The 20,261-nt window shown below is 34.3% G+C and overlaps 1 protein-coding gene and 1 long non-coding RNA gene across 3 annotated transcripts in view; one reads left to right on the top strand and one right to left on the bottom strand.

The window, feature by feature from the left end:
* LOC106091693 (uncharacterized) overlaps positions 1–12,486 on the top strand; it is an 869,146-nt gene extending 856,660 nt beyond the window's left edge. For both annotated transcript variants that reach the window (XM_059363681.1, XM_059363680.1), the window contains exons 15-16: positions 10,818–11,104; positions 11,502–12,486. In XM_059363681.1, the coding sequence (XP_059219664.1) occupies positions 10,818–11,104; positions 11,502–12,323 (1,109 nt within the window). In that variant the 3' untranslated portion in view covers positions 12,324–12,486. The remainder of the gene's footprint in view (positions 1–10,817; positions 11,105–11,501) is intronic.
* The window catches only part of LOC131995263 (uncharacterized), a 153,017-nt gene continuing 141,214 nt past the window's right edge, over positions 8,459–20,261 (bottom strand). The window contains exon 3 of the long non-coding RNA XR_009397331.1: positions 8,459–8,587. This is a non-coding gene — a long non-coding RNA (uncharacterized LOC131995263). The remainder of the gene's footprint in view (positions 8,588–20,261) is intronic.

Genomic DNA, 20,261 nt, shown 5'->3' with positions numbered 1-20,261 from the left:
ATGTTGCCGGTTGAAGCAATACTTCGCAGTTCTCTTTGGAAAAATTCGCAAAAATCGATTATTTTTTTGGGCGTAAATATTCAAGGTTATTTTCAAGGTCGAAAACGCTGTAACTCCTTTATTTTTTCGAATTTCGAAAATCCAAAAGCTTTTCGTGACTTGAATTTCGAAGAAGAATCATAAAACAAATAGTTTTTCTTAAAATTTTCACTTTCATTTTTTTTGCATTTTTTTTGGAAAGGGGTTAGCCTTATGAAAATTCTCAATTTTTGATGCCCCAAAAATTTTTGAGTTGAGTATACAGTAGTGAAGTTTATGGCGAAAAAATGCGATTTATTGCAATCCCCGAGTGTTTTCCTCAAAAAACAAGCTTACAAATTTAATAATAGTCAAAATAATATTTTTTTAGTGACATACCGAGTTCGAAAATTTTCGAAATCATTTGTAGTTTCGAATTTCTAATAAACCGAAAGCTTGCAAGATTAGAGAGGAAATATTCTTCCTATTATGTTGCCGGTTGAAGCAATACTTCGCAGTTCTCTTTGGAAAAATTCGCAAAAATCGATTATTTTTTTGGACGTAAATATTCAAGGTTATTTTCAAGGTCGAAAACGCTGTAACTCCTTTATTTTTTCGAATTTCGAAAATCCAAAAGCTTTTCGTGACTTGAATTTCGAAGAAGAATCATAAAACAAATAGTTTTTCTTAAAATTTTCACTTTCATTTTTTTTGCATTTTTTTTGGAAAGGGGTTAGCCTTATGAAAATTCTCAATTTTTGATGCCCCAAAAATTTTTGAGTTGAGTATACAGTAGTGAAGTTTATGGCGAAAAAATGCGATTTATTGCAATCCCCGAGTGTTTTCCTCAAAAAACAAGCTTACAAATTTAATAATAGTCAAAATAATATTTTTTTAGTGACATACCGAGTTCGAAAATTTTCGAAATCATTTGTAGTTTCGAATTTCTAATAAACCGAAAGCTTGCAAGATTAGAGAGGAAATATTCTTCCTATTATGTTGCCAGTTGAAGCAATACTTCGCAGTTCTCTTTGGAAAAATTCGCAAAAATCGATTATTTTTTTGGGCGTAAATATTCAAGGTTATTTTCAAGGTCGAAAACGCTGTAACTCCTTCATTTTTTCGAATTTCGAAAATCCAAAAGCATTTCGTGACTTGAATTTCGAAAAAGAATCATAAAACAAATAGTTTTTCTTAAAATTTTCACTTTCATTTTTTTTGCATTTTTTTTGGAAAGGGGTTAGCCTTATGAAAATTCTCAATTTTTGATGCCCCAAAAATTTTTGAGTTGAGTATACAGTAGTGAAGTTTATGGCGAAAAAATGCGATTTATTGCAATCCCCGAGTGTTTTCCTCAAAAAACAAGCTTACAAATTTAATAATAGTCAAAATAATATTTTTTTAGTGACATACCGAGTTCGAAAATTTTCGAAATCATTTGTAGTTTCGAATTTCTAATAAACCGAAAGCTTGCAAGATTAGAGAGGAAATATTCTTCCTATTATGTTGCCGGTTGAAGCAATACTTCGCAGTTCTCTTTGGAAAAATTCGCAAAAATCGATTATTTTTTTGGACGTAAATATTCAAGGTTATTTTCAAGGTCGAAAACGCTGTAACTCCTTTATTTTTTCGAATTTCGAAAATCCAAAAGCTTTTCGTGACTTGAATTTCGAAGAAGAATCATAAAACAAATAGTTTTTCTTAAAATTTTCACTTTCATTTTTTTTGCATTTTTTTTTTGGAAAGGGGTTAGCCTTATGAAAATTCTCAATTTTTGATGCCCCAAAAATTTTTGAGTTGAGTATACAGTAGTGAAGTTTATGGCGAAAAAATGCGATTTATTGCAATCCCCGAGTGTTTTCCTCAAAAAACAAGCCTACAAATTTAATAATAGTCAAAATAATATTTTTTTAGTGACATACCGAGTTCGAAAATTTTCGAAATCATTTGTAGTTTCGAATTTCTAATAAACCGAAAGCTTGCAAGATTAGAGAGGAAATATTCTTCCTATTATGTTGCCGGTTGAAGCAATACTTCGCAGTTCTCTTTGGAAAAATTCGCAAAAATCGATTATTTTTTTGGGCGTAAATATTCAAGGTTATTTTCAAGGTCGAAAACGCTGTAACTCCTTTATTTTTTCGAATTTCGAAAATCCAAAAGCTTTTCGTGACTTGAATTTCGAAGAAGAATCATAAAACAAATAGTTTTTCTTAAAATTTTCACTTTCATTTTTTTTGCATTTTTTTTGGAAAGGGGTTAGCCTTATGAAAATTCTCAATTTTTGATGCCCCAAAAATTTTTGAGTTGAGTATACAGTAGTGAAGTTTATGGCGAAAAAATGCGATTTATTGCAATCCCCGAGTGTTTTCCTCAAAAAACAAGCTTACAAATTTAATAATAGTCAAAATAATATTTTTTTAGTGACATACCGAGTTCGAAAATTTTCGAAATCATTTGTAGTTTCGAATTTCTAATAAACCGAAAGCTTGCAAGATTAGAGAGGAAATATTCTTCCTATTATGTTGCCAGTTGAAGCAATACTTCGCAGTTCTCTTTGGAAAAATTCGCAAAAATCGATTATTTTTTTGGGCGTAAATATTCAAGGTTATTTTCAAGGTCGAAAACGCTGTAACTCCTTCATTTTTTCGAATTTCGAAAATCCAAAAGCATTTCGTGACTTGAATTTCGAAAAAGAATCATAAAACAAATAGTTTTTCTTAAAATTTTCACTTTCATTTTTTTTGCATTTTTTTTGGAAAGGGGTTAGCCTTATGAAAATTCTCAATTTTTGATGCCCCAAAAATTTTTGAGTTGAGTATACAGTAGTGAAGTTTATGGCGAAAAAATGCGATTTATTGCAATCCCCGAGTGTTTTCCTCAAAAAACAAGCTTACAAATTTAATAATAGTCAAAATAATATTTTTTTAGTGACATACCGAGTTCGAAAATTTTCGAAATCATTTGTAGTTTCGAATTTCTAATAAACCGAAAGCTTGCAAGATTAGAGAGGAAATATTCTTCCTATTATGTTGCCGGTTGAAGCAATACTTCGCAGTTCTCTTTGGAAAAATTCGCAAAAATCGATTATTTTTTTGGACGTAAATATTCAAGGTTATTTTCAAGGTCGAAAACGCTGTAACTCCTTTATTTTTTCGAATTTCGAAAATCCAAAAGCTTTTCGTGACTTGAATTTCGAAGAAGAATCATAAAACAAATAGTTTTTCTTAAAATTTTCACTTTCATTTTTTTTGCATTTTTTTTGGAAAGGGGTTAGCCTTATGAAAATTCTCAATTTTTGATGCCCCAAAAATTTTTGAGTTGAGTATACAGTAGTGAAGTTTATGGCGAAAAAATGCGATTTATTGCAATCCCCGAGTGTTTTCCTCAAAAAACAAGCTTACAAATTTAATAATAGTCAAAATAATATTTTTTTAGTGACATACCGAGTTCGAAAATTTTCGAAATCATTTGTAGTTTCGAATTTCTAATAAACCGAAAGCTTGCAAGATTAGAGAGGAAATATTCTTCCTATTATGTTGCCAGTTGAAGCAATACTTCGCAGTTCTCTTTGGAAAAATTCGCAAAAATCGATTATTTTTTTGGGCGTAAATATTCAAGGTTATTTTCAAGGTCGAAAACGCTGTAACTCCTTCATTTTTTCGAATTTCGAAAATCCAAAAGCATTTCGTGACTTGAATTTCGAAAAAGAATCATAAAACAAATAGTTTTTCTTAAAATTTTCACTTTCATTTTTTTTGCATTTTTTTTGGAAAGGGGTTAGCCTTATGAAAATTCTCAATTTTTGATGCCCCAAAAATTTTTGAGTTGAGTATACAGTAGTGAAGTTTATGGCGAAAAAATGCGATTTATTGCAATCCCCGAGTGTTTTCCTCAAAAAACAAGCTTACAAATTTAATAATAGTCAAAATAATATTTTTTTAGTGACATACCGAGTTCGAAAATTTTCGAAATCATTTGTAGTTTCGAATTTCTAATAAACCGAAAGCTTGCAAGATTAGAGAGGAAATATTCTTCCTATTATGTTGCCGGTTGAAGCAATACTTCGCAGTTCTCTTTGGAAAAATTCGCAAAAATCGATTATTTTTTTGGACGTAAATATTCAAGGTTATTTTCAAGGTCGAAAACGCTGTAACTCCTTTATTTTTTCGAATTTCGAAAATCCAAAAGCTTTTCGTGACTTGAATTTCGAAGAAGAATCATAAAACAAATAGTTTTTCTTAAAATTTTCACTTTCATTTTTTTTGCATTTTTTTTTTGGAAAGGGGTTAGCCTTATGAAAATTCTCAATTTTTGATGCCCCAAAAATTTTTGAGTTGAGTATACAGTAGTGAAGTTTATGGCGAAAAAATGCGATTTATTGCAATCCCCGAGTGTTTTCCTCAAAAAACAAGCCTACAAATTTAATAATAGTCAAAATAATATTTTTTTAGTGACATACCGAGTTCGAAAATTTTCGAAATCATTTGTAGTTTCGAATTTCTAATAAACCGAAAGCTTGCAAGATTAGAGAGGAAATATTCTTCCTATTATGTTGCCGGTTGAAGCAATACTTCGCAGTTCTCTTTGGAAAAATTCGCAAAAATCGATTATTTTTTTGGGCGTAAATATTCAAGGTTATTTTCAAGGTCGAAAACGCTGTAACTCCTTTATTTTTTCGAATTTCGAAAATCCAAAAGCTTTTCGTGACTTGAATTTCGAAGAAGAATCATAAAACAAATAGTTTTTCTTAAAATTTTCACTTTCATTTTTTTTGCATTTTTTTTGGAAAGGGGTTAGCCTTATGAAAATTCTCAATTTTTGATGCCCCAAAAATTTTTGAGTTGAGTATACAGTAGTGAAGTTTATGGCGAAAAAATGCGATTTATTGCAATCCCCGAGTGTTTTCCTCAAAAAACAAGCTTACAAATTTAATAATAGTCAAAATAATATTTTTTTAGTGACATACCGAGTTCGAAAATTTTCGAAATCATTTGTAGTTTCGAATTTCTAATAAACCGAAAGCTTGCAAGATTAGAGAGGAAATATTCTTCCTATTATGTTGCCAGTTGAAGCAATACTTCGCAGTTCTCTTTGGAAAAATTCGCAAAAATCGATTATTTTTTTGGGCGTAAATATTCAAGGTTATTTTCAAGGTCGAAAACGCTGTAACTCCTTCATTTTTTCGAATTTCGAAAATCCAAAAGCATTTCGTGACTTGAATTTCGAAAAAGAATCATAAAACAAATAGTTTTTCTTAAAATTTTCACTTTCATTTTTTTTGCATTTTTTTTGGAAAGGGGTTAGCCTTATGAAAATTCTCAATTTTTGATGCCCCAAAAATTTTTGAGTTGAGTATACAGTAGTGAAGTTTATGGCGAAAAAATGCGATTTATTGCAATCCCCGAGTGTTTTCCTCAAAAAACAAGCTTACAAATTTAATAATAGTCAAAATAATATTTTTTTAGTGACATACCGAGTTCGAAAATTTTCGAAATCATTTGTAGTTTCGAATTTCTAATAAACCGAAAGCTTGCAAGATTAGAGAGGAAATATTCTTCCTATTATGTTGCCGGTTGAAGCAATACTTCGCAGTTCTCTTTGGAAAAATTCGCAAAAATCGATTATTTTTTTGGACGTAAATATTCAAGGTTATTTTCAAGGTCGAAAACGCTGTAACTCCTTTATTTTTTCGAATTTCGAAAATCCAAAAGCTTTTCGTGACTTGAATTTCGAAGAAGAATCATAAAACAAATAGTTTTTCTTAAAATTTTCACTTTCATTTTTTTTGCATTTTTTTTGGAAAGGGGTTAGCCTTATGAAAATTCTCAATTTTTGATGCCCCAAAAATTTTTGAGTTGAGTATACAGTAGTGAAGTTTATGGCGAAAAAATGCGATTTATTGCAATCCCCGAGTGTTTTCCTCAAAAAACAAGCTTACAAATTTAATAATAGTCAAAATAATATTTTTTTAGTGACATACCGAGTTCGAAAATTTTCGAAATCATTTGTAGTTTCGAATTTCTAATAAACCGAAAGCTTGCAAGATTAGAGAGGAAATATTCTTCCTATTATGTTGCCGGTTGAAGCAATACTTCGCAGTTCTCTTTGGAAAAATTCGCAAAAATCGATTATTTTTTTGGACGTAAATATTCAAGGTTATTTTCAAGGTCGAAAACGCTGTAACTCCTTTATTTTTTCGAATTTCGAAAATCCAAAAGCTTTTCGTGACTTGAATTTCGAAGAAGAATCATAAAACAAATAGTTTTTCTTAAAATTTTCACTTTCATTTTTTTTGCATTTTTTTTTTGGAAAGGGGTTAGCCTTATGAAAATTCTCAATTTTTGATGCCCCAAAAATTTTTGAGTTGAGTATACAGTAGTGAAGTTTATGGCGAAAAAATGCGATTTATTGCAATCCCCGAGTGTTTTCCTCAAAAAACAAGCCTACAAATTTAATAATAGTCAAAATAATATTTTTTTAGTGACATACCGAGTTCGAAAATTTTCGAAATCATTTGTAGTTTCGAATTTCTAATAAACCGAAAGCTTGCAAGATTAGAGAGGAAATATTCTTCCTATTATGTTGCCGGTTGAAGCAATACTTCGCAGTTCTCTTTGGAAAAATTCGCAAAAATCGATTATTTTTTTGGGCGTAAATATTCAAGGTTATTTTCAAGGTCGAAAACGCTGTAACTCCTTTATTTTTTCGAATTTCGAAAATCCAAAAGCTTTTCGTGACTTGAATTTCGAAGAAGAATCATAAAACAAATAGTTTTTCTTAAAATTTTCACTTTCATTTTTTTTGGAAAGGGGTTAGCCTTATGAAAATTCTCAATTTTTGATGCCCCAAAAATTTTTGAGTTGAGTATACAGTAGTGAAGTTTATGGCGAAAAAATGCGATTTATTGCAATCCCCGAGTGTTTTCCTCAAAAAACAAGCTTACAAATTTAATAATAGTCAAAATAATATTTTTTTAGTGACATACCGAGTTCGAAAATTTTCGAAATCATTTGTAGTTTCGAATTTCTAATAAACCGAAAGCTTGCAAGATTAGAGAGGAAATATTCTTCCTATTATGTTGCCAGTTGAAGCAATACTTCGCAGTTCTCTTTGGAAAAATTCGCAAAAATCGATTATTTTTTTGGGCGTAAATATTCAAGGTTATTTTCAAGGTCGAAAACGCTGTAACTCCTTCATTTTTTCGAATTTCGAAAATCCAAAAGCATTTCGTGACTTGAATTTCGAAAAAGAATCATAAAACAAATAGTTTTTCTTAAAATTTTCACTTTCATTTTTTTTGCATTTTTTTTGGAAAGGGGTTAGCCTTATGAAAATTCTCAATTTTTGATGCCCCAAAAATTTTTGAGTTGAGTATACAGTAGTGAAGTTTATGGCGAAAAAATGCGATTTATTGCAATCCCCGAGTGTTTTCCTCAAAAAACAAGCTTACAAATTTAATAATAGTCAAAATAATATTTTTTTAGTGACATACCGAGTTCGAAAATTTTCGAAATCATTTGTAGTTTCGAATTTCTAATAAACCGAAAGCTTGCAAGATTAGAGAGGAAATATTCTTCCTATTATGTTGCCGGTTGAAGCAATACTTCGCAGTTCTCTTTGGAAAAATTCGCAAAAATCGATTATTTTTTTGGACGTAAATATTCAAGGTTATTTTCAAGGTCGAAAACGCTGTAACTCCTTTATTTTTTCGAATTTCGAAAATCCAAAAGCTTTTCGTGACTTGAATTTCGAAGAAGAATCATAAAACAAATAGTTTTTCTTAAAATTTTCACTTTCATTTTTTTTGCATTTTTTTTGGAAAGGGGTTAGCCTTATGAAAATTCTCAATTTTTGATGCCCCAAAAATTTTTGAGTTGAGTATACAGTAGTGAAGTTTATGGCGAAAAAATGCGATTTATTGCAATCCCCGAGTGTTTTCCTCAAAAAACAAGCTTTAAATCGCATAATTGATATCCAAAAATGCAGTAAAATCCATGTATGTGAATTTTAAATTGTTGAAGCTTCCATAGATTTTCGAACTTACAAATTTTAATAACGAACGATATTTTCATGTTGTTGTAGTTAGTGACGTTGTAAAAACAATTCTGAAAATTTTAAAGTCCTTGAAATACCAGGCGTCGAGGATCGAATAGCAAATTTAATCAACATGTTGGCCCCGAAAAGTGTGGTGTGGTTTTTGGTGGTTGGACACCAGATGATTTTCAATAAATGAATTTTTACTTTTTGTGTGGCATAAGTTTAGGCGATAAATTTAGCTAAACCAAAGGATTGCCAGGATATAACCCCAAATCGTAAAACCCATTAAAATAGCTTTTATCTAACTTTTAATAAATTTATTCTTAGAAAATATATATGAATATGTAATAAAAAAGTAACAATTTTTTTATGAAAGGCTATAAAAAACTGTTTGTTTTTTAACTTTAATTTACAAGGAGTCGACTTTCATGCTAGTTCTTCAGTTTAGATTATATATACTGGCTATAGATCTGAGTATATCAATTCCTCATCATCCTATTCTGTCAGGCTGGGTTTTGAAAGTTTAGTACACCTGTAAAGAAATAAAGAAAACTCTTTTCAATGATACATTATTTATATTTTAATACATTTTAAGCAGATACTTTATACAATGTGAAATATGTAAATTGTCAAAATAAATGCTTACAAATACTCCGTCGGTTTATATGCTCATTAAGCAATCACATACACCCCTGACTTTTTGAGCTCGTAAGATGTTTTTTTTTAATAAATTTCGCTAGCTTTTGAAGCTCTGCTCATCTTTTTTCATAAACAACACCGAGTGATGGGGTTTTATTACATTTCTCATTCGTTTGTAATTGCAAAATGACCAGACTGCTGCCGTATACATGGATTTTTTGAGCCCGATATTCTGATGGGGATTTTGGGAGTGGGAAGGCCCCCAGGGTGGTGGTTTGTGCGATAGGCGGTGGTATTGTCCCCCAGAAACTTGGTCCCGAAAGTGGGTATCAATTTCGTGCGCTGCTCTTAAATAACTTTTATTTGAGCCCTATATTGCCATGGTCGGTAAATATCTTTGTCCGATTTAGGGGTGGGGTGGTCCCCCATACACTTAGCCATAAAAAACTATCAGCATCGTGGTCTGCTCTCAAATAACACTTATTCAAATCCCATATTTCCATTGGTTTTGTAGGATGAGGCGTTGCCCAAACATTTTGTATATCAGATTCGTATTCTACTACCAAATTCCTTTTATTTGAGCCCCATATTGCCATGGCCAGTAAATAGGTCTTGTTTGGGGGGTGTTTTCGGAAAGTGGTGGACCCCAAGAAATTTCGTGTTCTACTCCCCAGTACCTTTCGTTTGAACCCCATATTGCCATGGTCGGTAAAAATTTACGATTTAGGGAGGTTTTAGGGAGTGGGGCGGTTTCCCAAAAACTTAGGCCTGAAAAAATATTAGAATCGCGTTCTATATTCAAATATAATTTGTTTGATCCACATATTGCCTTTGGATTAAGGGGAATATATGAGATGAGTCGTCCCCATACTTGGCCCCATAAAAGAAAATCAAATACGTTTTCTAATCTCAAATACCTTTAATTTGATACTCTTATTGCAATCATAAGCAAATTTGACGGTTTGGGGAGTGGGCCCTAAAAACTATTAACATCGTGCTCCACTCTGTTTGAGTCCCAAATTGTCATGGTGAACAAATACGTCCTATTTGGTAGTTGTTACGCCCCGTAGACCGTTAGTCCCGAATGGTGATAACAGATTCGTACTGTACTCCCCAATATCTTTGAGCCCCATATTTCCGTAGTCCGCAAACATGTTCGGCTTGAGGGGCTGGGGAGGCCTCGCGGTGACTTCGCAGTGAAAATATATATCAGATTTTTTAGAATTTTATTCTATAGTACTTAATATTGGAGCCTCATATTGCTAAGGTCGTAAAATTTTCCCTCTTTGGGGAGTGCATTAAGGGAGGGGCGGCTCTATAGAAATTTTTTACCGAATGTTGATATCAGATTCATGCTCTACTCCCAAAGACGGTAAGTTTGTGCTCCTTTGGTGTTGTTTGGGAGAGGGGCTGCCCCGCCTCCCCCCACATTGGATATCAGATGCATATTCTACTCTCAAATATCTTTTATTTGAACCCCATATTGCCATGGTCAGTAAAAAGGTCCTATTTGAGGAGTGTTTTACGGAAGTGGAGGACGCCTAGAAACTTGGTCCGGAAAGTGGATATAAATTTCGTGCTCTACTTCAAAATTCCTTTTATGTTTGCGGCTACCCAAACACTTGACTTCATATTTGAATATCAGATTCGCTTTCCACTCTCAAATACCTTTCATTTGAGTACCATATTGTCGTGATTGCTCTATAAATATATTTGGTAGATTTTTGGGTGGGGCGGCCCTCTTGTATCCCATCCGAAATTTGGATACCAAATTTTCGGTTTTAGTTTACTATAAGAGAGCACACAAAGTTTCGCTTAAATCGCATCACCCATCACTGATATCCGGCGTTTCTGAATATTAGGGTAAGGGGAGGGTCCGCTCCCCCTTCAGATGTAAAAGGTAATACAATCCTTCTCCAGCATCATTTCTATAGGATATAGGACACTTTAACTAACCATTGCAAAACGAATAGCACCGTGATAATATTTCGAAACTTATATTTGCATATTTTTGTTTAAATGTTAGCAATTTTGTTTTAACTATACCCACCAACCGCATTCTAAATAACATCACTAACAAAATATTTTGAAATTTTTTGTTCTTCTTACATTTCTTTTCATAGGCATGGATGTTACAGTGACAGCCCCCCTGGAGACGGGTCCTGGGCATCAGCGTTTAGTTGTTGCGTACACTCTGAAACAAGGTATTGAAAAGCAACCGGATATATTGAGTGCCCAAAAAAATACAACGGGCAGTGTGACTTCATCACCATTGGGAAATCGACCAAGTGGTGGTGGCATTTTTATAGATACCAACACCAGTAATGGAGGAGTGGGTTCGAAGGCCTCCAACTACACCGGTAATGGTGGTGTAGTAGGGGTAGGCAATAATTCAACAACAGGAAACTATGTAAGTAAAGTTGTGTAAAGGATGGAAATTGGGAAAAACGAAGTGGAGAATTTAGCACACAAAATTTCGTTTGGGGAGAGAGGGGAATTTGTCAGCTTTTGCACTGCCGTTATGGTTAACTAGAGAAAACACACATAACGAAAGTTAAAAGCTGTGTTTTTTTTTTGTGGAGAGGAACAGCAGTTTGCTGGGCTCTCAATGTTTGTCAGCAATTGGGATTTGGGATAAACAAAAATACAAACCTACTTCAACAAAAACATGTTGTTGTTGAAATATGTAAACTGGGGAGCCTGCAACAACAAAATTTTTAACTAAAACAAATGTGTGAAAATGTAAATTGATTTTTTCTTCTCTTTCTCTCTCTCTCTTGATTTGTTATTCTTTGCAATTCCCTTAGGATTCGCCAACATTGAATTACAATGATACCTCAACAACGGATCCCCTGCAACAGCAACTCAATAGTCCACCCTCACAATCGAGTACTTTGAAATTGGGTTCGGACAGCAATCGAAAACCTTATCAGACTCCCCCACTGTTGTATGATGCTCTAAATCGCCATGATATCTCACGTTATGACCCACTGCCATTGGCCATGAATTATGGTGGCAGTAATACCACATTAAGTTCCGGTGGCAGTGCTGGCAACCATTCGTTGACCAACAATGCAACCACATCGCTTATGCAGAATGCCGCACTCAGTAATGGTCATTACACCAACCATCATCATACACTGCCACATCCATCCTCGATGGCCATGCAACATCAACAACAGCAGCAGCAGCAGCAGCAACATCAACCAGCTTCCACTCATCATAATATGGGCACGGAAAAACTATCAATTGCCGATTATCTAACGGCGAGTAGTTTAATTGATTACAATCTCAGTAAAGCTGCCACGGGGATGTTGGGCACAGCCAGTGTAACAGGAGCCGGTGGTGGTGGTGGTGGTGGCAGTATTGGCAGCTCTACGGGTTCATCTGCCTCCATTTTGGGCCACATGACTCTACCCAAAGGCTTGGGTTTGGGCTCCATCATGGGTGCTGGCAGCCAGCAAAGCGCTGGCCCTGCTGCAGTTGCCAGCCCTGCAGCTGCAACCACATCGCCAAATACCAGCATAACACCCTCGACTTCCAGCAATCTAGCCATTACCCAGAAAACCAATACTAATCGTAATCACATTATCACGGACACCTTGCCGGGTCCCGAAAGTTGTGTTTAAATTCTAAGATAACTCATAAACGACTAACAAACAATTCCACACAAAACCCGAAAAATAATTTCGAAAAACGACGAAAACATCATCAATGTGTATATCATTAAACTTTTTATGTGTAAATATGTTTATTTTTCATATGAAACAAGACTGCAGTAAACTAAACAAAACAAACAAAAAAAAACGAGATAAAAGTAAAATTTCGTAAATATTATTAAAAGTAAATTATTTATAAAACAAAATAAATAAAAAGAGCAAAGCCAGTAGAGAAAAAAACGAAATCATTGATAAAGAGAAAGGCAGTGTTTTTGATGTAAGGCAAACTTAATATTCCTATTAAAACTTGTAGTTTTGAGTAAATATTCCACATAGCGAATAAAATGACAAAAGAAAAAGAAACGGAAACATTGAAATTATTAAATGGATGCTTAAATGGGTTTTGCTTTAAAAAACGACAGAACAAACCATAATCAATTGGATATACTATAAATGATTAAAAAAAGTCCACTATGTAATTTTATTAAACGGACTTTAACACTGGACTGGTACAATCTGAGCCTTGAAGATGAATAAAATAGCTAAACATGATATTCGCGATTGGCCAGAACCAATATATTTCAAAATACTTTGAAACCTAAAGAATCTTATATACCCTCCACCATGGATCGCATTTGTCGAGTTCTACGTAAAAAGTAAAAGCTGATAACTGACAGAAGAAAGAATGCAATTACAGAGTCACAAGCTGTGAAAAAATTTGTCAACGCGGACTATATGAAATATCCGCAATTACTTTTTGGGCAACCCAATAGAAGCATGAATGACGAAATTAGTATACCCCCATCCTATGGTGGAGGGTATAAAAAATCATTTTATAAAGAATGAGTGATTCATAAGAGTTCATTTGGTCTGGTAAACATCAATTTTTCTTCTTCTTAATTGGTTTTGACTCAAAAATGCAGTTGTTTCGTATTTTTGGAGCATTTTCTTCGACTAATCGACACTTGTTTTTTTTAATGAGCAATGGACAAATTGTGTGGGATCCAACTCGAACAAATTTTGTAGACGGTCAAATATTCAAGCAATATTGAATGTATGCTGATCCCACTATAGCCTAAGATTGACTCAATCTCACGATAGGTCACATGACGATCTAGCTAATATTGCTAGGCGCACAGCATTAATGGTTTTTGGAACAACAACTGATTTTGGACGACCTTCACGAAATTCGTCTTGTGTTGAACAATGACCTCGGTTGAATTCACCATACCAATGATAAACACTGGTCCCTGATGGAGCTTCATCGCCTTACAAGCCGCAGTTTTTGTCCGATTGAGCTTAAATTTTGCATGTATTGTTCTGTTATGACTTCCAACAACTTTGCAATGATCTATAATCTGATAAAGCTGCCATATAAACCGTACTCTCGAATCTATAATTTTTGCTGACAGAAGACTTTTATGACAGAAGTTTATGCCCTTTAACTAAATTTATTTTAGATACATCTTTAAGCAGAATCTGTGGTGGTGGGTTCCCAAGATTCGTCCCGGCCGAACTTAGCACGCTTTTACATTTTTGTAATATAATAATATTTTGTTTGTTGAAATATTTACTTCTACTCCAGGGAAAATTGCTCGACCCCGCAGCCCTGGTTGCGACTGCTGGCACCTTCTGGAGTTCGTTAGAAGAGTATAATTCTCTGGAATTATACTCTTCTAATTCCAATTTTTATCCCAGCATATAAAAAATCCATGGGAATTTCTTGTTATTATCCTATTTTAGTTTCTGCATATAAAGATAAACCGTCCGGAGAACTTGACAAATGCGATCCATGGTGGAGGGCATATAAGATTCGGCCAAGCTTAACGCCTTCTCTAAGGACGGCAAAATCCGCATCGTTTGGGTGCCGGGTCATAACGGATTAAGGGGAAATGAAAGGGCAGACAATTTGGCGATGAACACCCGAGGACTGCCGTAAATAAACTTGGTTAACCCGAAGCCTATCGGGTCGACGCACCCGAGTTAAGGGAGTGGACGAAGAATGCGCATGCAACATTGTGGAACAGCGAAACGGTCGGTAGGACGTACATGTATACTGGAAATTTAAAACGATTCAGTTTATCTCGCCAGCTTTCGAAAGCTTTTAGTAATATGGCAGTTGCTTGAATTGGCTTTTATGTGATTATTTATAGGGACACGCAAAAAATAAAACGTTTGAAATGTCTTTCCAACAAACGAACAAATCTGTTTAATGGGGAAAATACTGCTTTTATAGAAATTGTGGAACATTTTCGTTAACCGTTAAAAGTTAGTCGTGTATTTGCCACATTTTTAAGTAACTTCGTGTGTGGTAAAGGGTGGCTTTTGTAGGCAAAAATTCAAACCTCCGTTAAGCCAAAAATACTTCGTTTACAGCAAAAGATGAATTGTTGCACGAGATTATGTTGTTTTAGTTTATTTATATCTTGTGTCTCTACCATTTGTCAAAGAGTGTAGTTAAAATGACAAACTTTGGCCAAAGTTTAGTCTGCCAGCAGTCAGTATTGGGAGGTTCACGATAGTGTATGGATATATTGTAAATTCGGAAAATTACAATATTTCTTGTTTGTATCTCTTTCGAGACGAGCTCAATTATCGAAGATTTTCTTTGCAAACGGGAAAGGAAAGCCAAAGATCGCAACACACACCAACCACTGTAGCATGCGTTTCGTCTTTGGTTAGAAGACTTTTAAACCATATTAGGTCTGATGTCTTCAAGGGCCGTACGTTGATATGTTCCATATGTAACATGTTTATTGCGAAAATACTTCCATGATAGAAATACCCCATTATCCACGCTTGACAAACCTGTCTATAAGCTGTACTTTATCCAATGCATGTGTCCGTTAATGACAGATTTTTTGTCTGCGATAATTACACCACTTCCATGGCAGCACATGATTTAGTGCATCTGTTGGAAGTTGTATAGATGGCTTCGAACTCTTGACAACGGCAACGACTCTGGCTGTTGCTCCGTGTGCCCAGGTTCGAATCCCGGCCGGACTCAGCCGATTTTTTTTCAAAGTTTTTTGCCTGTAAGGGCAAAGATAATTAAATTCCAATGATCGGAGATCGCAACACACACCAACCACTATGGGTGCTTCTTTGGTCTTCTTTGGTTAGAATATTTTTCAACCACATTAGGCGACAATATTTACTTTAGGCTAAAAAATAGCACGTATTTACAATAACACAATAAAAAAAACTCACAACCAAGGGTAGCAGAAGGAAACAGAAGAAGAAGGGTAGAAGGAAACAAGCATTTCGACAGCGCATAGTTTATTTGACAATATTTTGGGCCATTAAGAAAAAATCAATCTTTGTTTTCGTCACAAACGAATGTTTGCCGTAAAGGAAGTTTGCTTGTTGAAAAGTTCGCTTATGGCTAATAGTCATATTGCAGCCTCAGCAAGCCAAGTGTGCATTGGCTCTGTCACTCCGTTGCGTGCAGATCTCTGTATGCTATTTAAATCTATTTTGTATGATAATGTTTTCTATTCCTGGCCAAAACATTAGTCTTATTTCTTTCCTTAATTCTCCTTAAATATTAATCCCAGTCATAATATAAGATTTTAAAATATTCATTAAAATCCTCTCCTTTTAATTTGTTACAAAATATGAACAACGTTTCTCCTTTCAAAAAGCTTAAAAATATACAAATTTCAATACCCCAAGGGTAAAATATCCAATTGATTATGCTTGTGGTATTCAAGCCTATATTCCATTTAATTCGAACATAAAATAATACTATAAACTGATACACAAAAAAAGAAAAACTAAAAACTGTATTGAAATTGTACTCTACTCTAGTCATCATGGTATTAAATCAAAGAAAAAAAAAGAAAACAAAAGAATATGTGTATATGAAATTGATTTAGTTGATAATGGTCCTCCAGTTTTGTTTTTCTAGTTTTAACTAAAATGTTATGTAGTCTATACGAGAAAAAGAAAATAAAAACAAATAGTTATACATATATATATATGAAAAAAATATTAGCAAAAAGAACAAATGCGCATATACATACCGACATACTCAGTTATAGAAAAAATACTATGAAGATGAGAAAAAAAAAGAATATTTGATTATGGTTTTAAAATAGTCTAAAAATACAACAAAAATAAACTCTTCTTTTTGTTGCATACAATTTTGTACAAAACCCTATAACAATAGATTATAGTTACAATGTAAAACACACAACAAAAAATATTCATACATACTAAAAATCCCCAAAATGAAGAAAAAACATCCCAAAAACTGAAACAAAAGCGAATATGTATTATCAAGTAAGTAATTAGAGCATTTAAGCATATCTATGTTTGTTGTACTAACATATCTCTCTACTAAGTTGTGAAAAGTGTAATGTTACATATTTATAAAATAAAAATATATATATAAATATAAATGCAAATATACATACATCCATCTATACAATAGTGAAATGAAATGAAAATAAACTATATACATGTACATATCCAAAATATAGTAAAAAACATATCCAAAGCATATCTTCCTTCTATTTTTTTAAAGAATTTGCATTTATTTTTCTTTTCCATTTTTTTTTTTTAAATAAGTTTTTATAAAATTTTCTAGAGATTGACATGTAAAAACTACAAAGGTTAAAATCGATATTGTTTGTGTATGAAATTTCTAGTCTGACTTAGGAACTTTTAAACGTGTTTCCCGCCTTTGTTCTTTCAGTGTCAGTTGTATGGGTTAGGTATACCACTACTGAGATGTTATGGGAATGTTAGGGCAATATTGAGATCTCGTTTTAATAAAATCTTCATAGATTTGAACAACTCAAATTAACCGCATATGCAGACGATGAGGTGTTATTCAATCTTGATACATTTGTGGGAAGGGAGAGGTCACTAAGAAGATTTCCTTAATGGAATATCAATCCGAAGAAAATGGAACTTATGGATTTGTAGCCATCTCTTTCCCATGAACATTCCATTACGGACCATTGATAAATTCCTCACATATCGATGAGAGCTGTTCCATTCAAGTTTTAAGTATGGTGTACCACTTAATTAATCGTTATTCGGTTATTCATGACCTATCGAATAACCGAAACAATTGATAATGAAATATTATCAAATAAACAAATAATAGAATAATTAAGAACGTTTAATGTTAAATGCATTGACATTTATCTGAATTTCTTCGGACTTACTTTAATTGGCTATGACAGAATAATTGCTCCACTAGCCGAACGTAGAATAGCGTTCCAATCGCCTCGTTCTTCTGCGCTCATTCTAATATCTCTGACACCCAGTTTCGAGGTGTCTCCCACCACTTGATCTCTCCATCGGGCTTTTGGTCTTTCCGGTTTGCGTGTACCACCGTGTTTGCCTTCAAAAGACTTCTTTGCTGGTGCTTCTTCATCCATTCTGACAACATGACCTAGCCAACGCAGCCGTTGTATTTTGATGCATGTAACTATGATATCGTCGTCATATAGCTCGTCGTTCATACGTCGCCTTTATTCTTCATTATCGCAGACTGGTCCATATATTTCACGAAGAATCTTTCTCTCAAATACTCCAAGCACTGCCTCATCTGCTTTCACAAGTAACCATGCTTCAGAACCATAAAACAGCACGGGTAGTATCATAGGAATATCAGATGAACCGGATGCCTTTGCCCCTTTAACAAATCAAATCGACATGAGAAATATTTGAAGGATAAAATTGCAAAAAAAACCCGTTGTGTTTCATTAGACGTATAATCCGATTAATCGAAAACCACTTTCGGTCTTGTTCGATTGGGATGCAAATATTTTGCTTTAGTTCAAAGAGAAAAATCAAATGAACCAGATCCCTTTGCCCCATTAAGAAACCAAATCGACATGAGAAATATTTGAAGAATAAAATTCCAAAAAAAACTGGAATCATCGGACATATAATCCGATTAATCGAAAACCACTTTCGGTCTTGTTCGGTTTATCGTTGAAACTGAATTTCATATAAACGATTACTCGAATAATCCAAAAATACAAATAATTGTACATCCTAGTTTTAAACACAATGACAAGGGACATCTTTCTTTATAGCCGAGTGCTTACGACGTGCTGCTGTGTATTCGGCTTGTTGTGCGCTCCAAATACTATAAAGTAAAGCGTACTAAGTTCGGCCGGGCCGAATCTTATATACCCTTCACCATGGATCGCATTTGTCAAATTCTTTGAATGACTTCTTTAAATACATATGAGCTATATTAAGTTATTGACCGATATAGACCGTACTTGCCTTGGCTGTTGGGAGTCATAGAAAAACACCACCTCCAAAATTTCTGGCAAATCGAGTAATAATTGCGCCCTCCAGAGGCTCAATTTTATATGACAGCTGTATCAGGTTATCAACCGATTTAGACCATATGTAAAACAGTTGTTGAAAGTAATACCAAAACGACATATGCAAAATTTCGACCATATTGGACAAGAATTGCGCCCTCTAGAAGCCCAAGAAGTCTAATCGGGAGATCGGTTTATATGGCGGCTATATCAGGATATGGACTGATTGAGACCATACTTGACACAGTTGTTGGAAGTCATAATAAGATACTTCACGCTAAATTTCAATCAAATCGGATAAGAGTTGCGTCCTCTAGAAGCCCAATAAGTCTAATCGGAAGATCGGTTTATATGGCGGCCATATCAGGATATGGAATGATTTAGACCATACTTGACACAATTGTTGGAAGTCATAATAAGACACCTCATGCTTAATTTCGATCAAATCGGATAAGAGTTACGTCCTCTAGAGCACAAGAACTCAAGACCCAAGATCGGTTTATATGGCAGCAATATCAGGTTATCAACCGATGAAGGCTATACTTGGTACAGTTGTTGGGAGCCATACCCAAACACTTCGTGCAAAATTTCAGCCAAATCGGATAAGTATTGCGTCCTCTAGAAGCTCTAGAAGTCAAGACCCAAGGTCGGTTTATATAGCAGCTATATCAGGTCATCAACCGATTTAGACCATACTTGGAACATTTTTTGGAAGTCATACCAAAACAACATATGCCAAATTTCAATCATATTGGACAAGAATTGCGCCCTCTAGAAGCCCAAGAAATCTAATCGGGAGATTGGTTTATATGGCGGCTATATCAGGATATGGACTTATGTACATCATACTTGACACAGAGCTCCAGAATTCAAGACCCAAGATCGGCTATATCAGGTTACCAAGCGATTTTTACCATACTTGGCACAGTTGCTGGAAGTAATACCAAAACACCACGTGGAAAATTTCAGCCAAGTCAAGACCCAAGATCGGTTTATATGGCAGCTATATCAAAACATGGACCGATTTGGCCCATTTAGAATCCCAACCGACCTACACTAAAAAGAAGTATTTGTGCAAAATTTCAAGCGCCTAAATTTACTCCTTCGAAAGTTAGCGTGCTTTCGACAGACGGACGGACATGCCCAGATCGACATAAAATGTCATAACGACCAAGAATATATACTTCGAGGTGATACAAACGGAATGACAAAATAAGTATATCTCCCATCCTAAGGTGGAGGTTATAAAAAGAAAACCACAGTTAAGAATTCCGCGCTACTTACAAAATCCTAAATTGTTTCCCATAACACGCCCCTAAGTTGTTTCATGTCTGGTATTGTATCCCCAGCTAACTACCGGTGTCTGTTAGCCGCGAAAGCTGGGCAATGACTTAGGAAATGGTCCAACGTCTCATCATCTTCCCCACATGCCGTACACATGCTATAACTTGCCGCACTTATTTTATATAAGTGAGTTCGTAGTCCTATGTGTCCCGTTATGATACCGAAAGCTGACTTCCTTCTTACTTCATTTAAGTAATAGCTTCGTCTTCTCATCACCCTGGTCTCCCCATAGAATTTTCGCCGTCCTACCGACCGTTTCGATGTTCCA

The sequence above is a fragment of the Stomoxys calcitrans genome, chromosome 2 (assembly GCF_963082655.1).
Source record: "Stomoxys calcitrans chromosome 2, idStoCalc2.1, whole genome shotgun sequence".
In the NCBI taxonomy this organism is placed as follows: Eukaryota; Metazoa; Arthropoda; class Insecta; order Diptera; family Muscidae; genus Stomoxys; species Stomoxys calcitrans.
This window is presented reverse-complemented; position numbering and strand designations above follow the sequence as displayed.